General features: G+C 51.4%; 1 protein-coding gene across 1 annotated transcript; it reads right to left on the bottom strand.

The window, feature by feature from the left end:
- Positions 1-528: 528 nt before the first annotated feature.
- On the bottom strand, positions 529-3,530 carry LOC118011035 (uncharacterized protein C20orf203). The gene is given in 5 exon segments (XM_035005616.1): positions 529-2,494; positions 2,496-2,606; positions 2,608-2,652; positions 2,654-2,692; positions 3,522-3,530. Coding segments are annotated over 5 exon segments (321 nt in total). The 3' UTR covers positions 529-2,377.
- Between the last annotated feature and the right edge of the window lie 2,914 nt (positions 3,531-6,444).

Below are 6,444 nucleotides of genomic sequence, written 5' to 3'. Positions count from 1 at the left end.
GCATCTGCCTTCGGCTCAGGTCATGGTCCCAGGGTTCTGAGACCAAGTCACACATTGGGCTCCCTGCTTAGTGGGGAGTCTGCTTCTGCCTCTGCCCTTACCCTCTGCTCGTGCTCTCTCTGGCTCTCTCTCTCAAATAAATAAAAAATCTTTTTTTAGGGCTCCTGGGTGGCTCAGTTGGTTAAGCGACTGCCTTCGGCTCAGGTCATGATCCTGGCGTCCCGGGATCGAGTCCCACATCGGGCTCCCTGCTCGGCGGGGAGTCTGCTTCTCCCTCTGACCCTCTTCCCTCTCGTGCTCTCTATCTCTCATTCTCTCTCTCTCAAATAAATAAAAATCTTTAAAAAAAAAAATCTTTTTAAAAAAAATGAGGTATTAGAGTGCGGGTACAAATCCCTGCTTCCTGTCCTCTGAAAGGGCAAAATGATGTTGAAGGGAAGCTGCCTCTTCCTCTGAGCTCATCTCCCCCACGAGCCTCTCCCACCCTGCAGGTGGACTGCAAACCTCCCAGGGCAACAGGCCTCCCGGCCTTTGCACTTGCCGGTCCCTTCCCTCATCTCCCTGACGTTGGCTTCTTCCCATCACTCAGTTTCTCCCAAGTGTCAGCTCCTCACAGAGGCCCTCCTAGACCACCCCGTCTAAAGTGGCCCCCCCCCGTTTGTTTTCTGCATTGTACTTACCATTACCTGAAATTGAGAATTTTTTTAAGGTTTTATTTTATTTGACAGGGAGAGAGAGAAAACACAAGAGAGCATGAGCAGGGGGAGCGAGAGAGGGAGAGGGAGAAGCAGGCTCCCCAGATGAGCAAAGAGCCTGACGCAGGGCTCGATCCTAGGACCCCAGGATTATGACCTCAGCTAAGGCAGATGCTTCACTGACTGAGCCCCTCAGGCGCCCCTGAAACTGTGTTTTTTAAATAAACTTTTTTGGGGGGAATTTTAGATTCACAGAAAAATTGCAAAGACAGTACAGAGGGTTCCCATATACACTTCATCCAGTCTTCTTCATGTCACATCGTCACCTAACCTGACCATGGTACATGTATCAAAACTAAGAAATTAACCCTGGCACATCACCATTAACTAAACTGCAGACTTTGTTCAGATAAAATTGTACTTTCCTTTATTTATTTACTTGTTTTCAACTGCCTCCCCCACTGGAAGGAAAACTCTGAGAAGCAGAGAGGTTGCCATACTTACTCACCAAGTCCCTCCTACCTGGCAATAAATATTGATCGGTAAAAGGAGGGGAAATATTGGCAAAAGCAGCCAATGATTACTAAGGACTCCCTCCGTCATGCACTGTTCTGAGTGCGCTAAACATTGTAAATCATTTAATCCTCAGGACAGCCCAAGAGGTAGCTACTAATTATGGGGAAACTGAGGCACAGCACAGTTTGGTGGCAGGCCGAGGCCACACAGATGGTTAGTACCAGAGTGGACGGACTCCAGGGCTTCCCTCCATACCAGAATAAAGGCCAGTCCTTCCGTGTCCTTAGTCCACACCAGAGCCGGGGGGCCAGCACCCTTCTGTGGGCAGGACACTGAGGCCCCAGGGCAGCTGATTTGCCTGAAGCCACAGGACCGACTGGGGTGCAGGGCTGGGATGGAACCCGAGCCTCCTGCCTCCAGCTGGCTGCCCTGAGGCGGTGACTTCCCGGCTCCGCCCGGAAGGGTGTGAGGCACCGCTCCCAGGGCCACCACCGGCCCCACCCTGCTGCTGGGAAGCAGAGGGCAGCCGGTTCGGCTCCAGTCTGTGGGCTCTCTGCTGTGCACCCCCACTTCCCAGAGGGGCGCTGAGATGCCCCACCACCTCCCTTTGCCCATAGCCTTAGCCTGGGCCTCCATGATCTGACCCCTGGGGAGGCGGGGGTGGAGGAGGGTCCTCTCCATCCTCGAGGAGGTCGCCTTCTGGGGTGGGGGCTAGCTGCGCTCTGGGACAGGGAGGGAAAGGAAGAAATGGTCGTCCCTGTGTGGATGGGGGCGGGGAGAACGGAGCAACAGGGAGGATTATTAGGCTTTTCCCAACACCCTGGGACCAGCTGGAGAGGTGTTGGGCACCTCCCAAAGGGAAAAGCCCTTTCGGAGCCGGTGGGCAGGACCGAGGCCGCCGCCCCCATGCAGCCTGGGTTCCGCCCAGCGCCAGCCAGGCGCAGACTCCAAGCCCTAATAATGTTTGCTGGATGCTTTGAATACAAGCGGCAGTGCCCAGAATCTCCTTGAGGTTTCAGCCAGGCGTGCCCGCCCCATCCCCCCTTCTGGGGAGCAGAATAAGTGGGGGGGGCGTGTGACAGGGGACACCATGAAGTAGTGGCAGCCTCCGTGAGAAAGGCAGGCTGCTCCACCCAGAGCTGGGGGTAGGGGCGCCTTGTGCGCGGCTAATTAAACAGCGACTGTGCTGAATCGGGGCAAGGTTGCTGCTTGCTAATTAAAGGTGCGGGCGGCTTGCCCAGCAAGGAGGGAAGGCAGGAACAGCTCTGGAACCATGTCAAGAGGCCAGGCCAGCAAGGACAGCACTGGCTCTGGGCATTTCTTCCATCCGCGGGCCCTCCCAGCCGGGCCCCACGGCCCCCTCCCCACTTCCCTATCTCTCCTACCCACCTTGCCGGAGCCTGGGGCCTCGGACTTCCCCCTCCTCACCAACCCAAATTGCTTTCCTGATAAGGGCCTGCGCGTTGGGGAGGAGGAGCCTGCTGGTGCCCAAGGTCTGGGCTGGTGGGTGGGCATCATTTCGAACCTCTGAGGTATACTTCCTTTCACCCTACTCCCAAGAACCCCGAGTTGAGGAAATGAGCTCCATCAAGATGGGAGGTTGGCTGGTGTGAACGAGGCCCCACGTGCCCCAGTGTGTGTGAGAGAGAAAGACAGAGATGGAGAGACAGTGTTCCTTTCTGGTCTCAGCACACAAATCTAGAAAAGAGAAGACAGGAAGCAAGGATGTCTGGTCCTCAGAGGTTCCTATATAGTGACAACGAGGTCGCCGACTGCCTGTCCCTGCCCCGCATCTGCTCAGGGCAGGGCGTGGCTCCGTGGCTAAGAGCTCCCAGTCCCAGCCCCACCACTTGCCAACTGTATGGCCTTGGGCTCTGTGCTTTGGGTTCCTCATCTGCAAAGCTGAGGATGGTCGCTGAGGGGACCAAGAGAGATAATCCAGGTGAGGCACTTAGTGCAATGTCTGGTCCACAGAACAGGCCCCGAAAATATCAGCCGTTATTATGTGAAAACTCGGGGGACTCGGGTAGGTGTGGCCCAGTGCCCACCTCTCTTCCAGGTGACCTCCTTACCAACACCACAGGTGCAGCCCCCTTGGGATAATTCTGTCGGACGCAGGGAGAGCATGTCCCCCTTCCCAGCAGGGCTGTCGTATTCTCTCTGACCCCCACAGCCTTTTTGAGGGAAGTAGAAGAGTCAAGAAGCAAACAAAATGGATGCTCAGAAAGCTAAGTGACCTGCCCGAAGTCATAAAGCTCAGAAAGGGGCAGAGATGGCCCTGGTCCCTTGAGTGGGAGAAGATGGGCTCACGGTTCCCATGGTAACATCTGTTGAGCTTCTACTGGATGCCAAGTCCTGAACCAGCCAGAGGGACCGAGGGGAACTGGACACTCACTCTGCCTTCAAGAGGACCCGGTCTGGAAGGAAGGAAAACACACCAATAATAGGAATGCAAGGCAAAGGTGGCAGGCATCCAAGCTGGTGCTCCAGTGCCCTCCATGCGAGGGGCTGAGAGCTGCTGCTTTGACCTGGAGCTCGATTTGAAAGCTAAGGTTGTGCTTCTATCGGGAGGGTAAAATCAGCATTGGGGGAGCCTGGAAAGGCTGACAGGGCCCCTCTGGTGCTCCCAGGAGAAGCCTTCACAGAGGGGGTCAGATACTCTGCTCTGGGAAGTGCCTATGGTGCCTGCTTCTGAGGTTTGGGGTCTGTCACTTGAGGTATCTGGCAGCCCCAGATGGTGTGGTTTCAGACACTACACTGTCCAGGACCCACAGCAAGAATCCATCCACGTCCTAAAGGGGCTGTAATGGGTCCCGTCCAGGTGGCCAGTCGCTCACCAGTCACTGCCATGCAATGCAGCAGGGGAAGGATGCAGTGCCCATAAGGGGCCCAGAGACAGTAGAAACCTTTCCAGGCTGAGAAAGTCAAGGCCTTTGGCCCTGATGCTGGACACCTGGACCTTAGACAGCCAACCCAAAGCAGGCAAGAATGAGTGAAAGGTCACTGGTCTTGGGGTTGATGTCTCCATCTCCCCTCCTCAGAGATCAGGACTCAGCCAGAGGAATGGGGCAAAGGCCCCGGGCAGGTCTAGCCACAAGGAAGCCTGTGCAAGCAAAGCTAGCAGCTTCTTAAAAACACACCTGGCCTCAGCCTCCCCAGGGCCCCCTGCGCGCTAGCTGGGCCAAATGCTGGTCTGGGGCGCCCTCTGGTGGCCACATGGGGCAGTGGCAGACGCTGCCCCGGGTTTAAGGGTGGGTGGTCAGACTTGGAAACATCAGAGTGGACCGCCTCTCCCACTGCACAGATAGGAAAACCAAGGCCTGGGACTATGGGGGATGGAGAAGGGAGTTACATGCCCAAGGTCATGCAAGTAACCTGCCCAAGTCAGTAGCCAAGCCCAGAACAGAACCCAGACCTCCTTCTGCACCAGTGGCTGTTCTTGGTGGGTCTCAAAGCACCCCCACCAGGGGAGGGTAGACTGAGTGTCCAGGAGGCTCACTCCCCAGTGACCATAGACAACTGGATGGTAGGCAGCTGAGCAGCTATGTGATGGGGTACATAGCACTTCTCCTCTCTGGCCTTGGGTTCCTCACTTCTAAAGCCTGGAGCTACTGCCAAGGGCCATGGGGACTGGGGTCCCTCTCATACACTGCTAATAGTGAGGCTAGAACCAGCCAGCCTTTCAGGAAATCCTAAAATGAACCTTCCTACAGCGAGTATTGGGTATCATACTAATGGTGAAAGACTGGGTGCTTTCCCCCTGAGATCAGGAACAAGATAATTATGTCCACTCTTGCCACTTCTATTCAACATTGTACTGGAAGTTCCAGCCAGGGCACTCAGACAAGGAAAAAAAAAAAAGCATCCAGATTGCAAAGAAAGAAGTACAACTATCTCTATTTTCAGATGGCACGATCTTGTAAATAGAAAATCCTAAAGAATCCACACACAAAAAGTTAGAACTAATAAATGAGTTCAGCGAGGATGCAGGATACAAGATGAATATACAAAAGTCAATTGTTTCTCTGTGTACTTTGCAATGAACACTTCAAAAATGTAATTAAGCAACTAATTTTGTTTACCCTGCATAAAACACTTACAAATAATTTAACAAAAGAAGCATAAAATTTATACCCTAAAAATCACAACATATTGTTGGAAGAAATTAAAGAAGACCTAAATACATGGAAAAACATCTCTGAAGACCCAATATTATTAAGATAGCAAGACTCCCTAAATTGGTCTTCAGATTCAACACCATCCCCATCAAAATTCCAACTTGCTTCTTTGCAGAAACTGACAAGCTGATCTTAAAATTCTTATGGAAACTCAAGTGACCCCAAACAGCCAAAACAATATTCAAAAAAGAAGAACATTGTTGGAGGGCCCAGAGAAAGCTTTCTACAAAGTTACAGTAGTAAAACAGTGTGGGACTGGCATAGGGATAGGCATATAGATTAATGGAATGGAATCCGAGTCCAAAAATAAGCCCTCACACTTACAGTCAATTGATCTTCAACAAGAGTGCCCAGACAGTTCAGTGGGGAAAGGACAGGCTTTTCAACACATGGTGTTGAGGCTATTAGATACCGACGTGCAAAAAAAAGGAGGCTGGGCACCTTCCTCACACCCCACACAAAAAATTAACTCAAAACGGATCGTAGACCCAAATATAAGCATTAAAACTATAAGACCCTTAGAAGAAAGCATAGGCCTAAATTTTCATGACTTGGATCAGTCAATAATAAGACACAAAAGCATAGAAAAGACAAAAAAAAAAAAAAAAAACGACCAGGCAAATTGGACATCATCAAAATAACAAAATTCTGTGTTACAAAGGACATTGTTAAGAAAGTGAAAAGACAGGGTGCCTGGCAGGCTCAGTAGGTGGACCGTGTGACTCTTGATCTCGGGGTTGTGAGTTTGAGCCCCATTTTGGGTGTACAGGGTACTTAAAATAAGACCTAAAAAAAAAAAAGAAAGAAAGAAAGAAAGTAATGGGAGAAAATATTTGCAAACCATATATCTGATAAGGAACTGTAACCAGAATATATAAAGAACTCTTGCAACTCAATGATAAAAGACAAATAACCAAATTTAAAAACGGGCAAATGATCTGAATAAACATTGACCCAAAGGAGATATACAGATGGTCCATAAGCTCATGAAAAGATGCCCCAAATCACTAGCCATCAGGGAAATGTAAATCAAAACCATGAGATGCTACTTTGCA

This window comes from Mirounga leonina, unplaced genomic scaffold, assembly GCF_011800145.1.
Source record: "Mirounga leonina isolate KUSES-001 unplaced genomic scaffold, KU_Mleo_1.0 Mir_150, whole genome shotgun sequence".
Classification (NCBI taxonomy): Eukaryota; Metazoa; Chordata; class Mammalia; order Carnivora; family Phocidae; genus Mirounga; species Mirounga leonina.
This window is presented reverse-complemented; position numbering and strand designations above follow the sequence as displayed.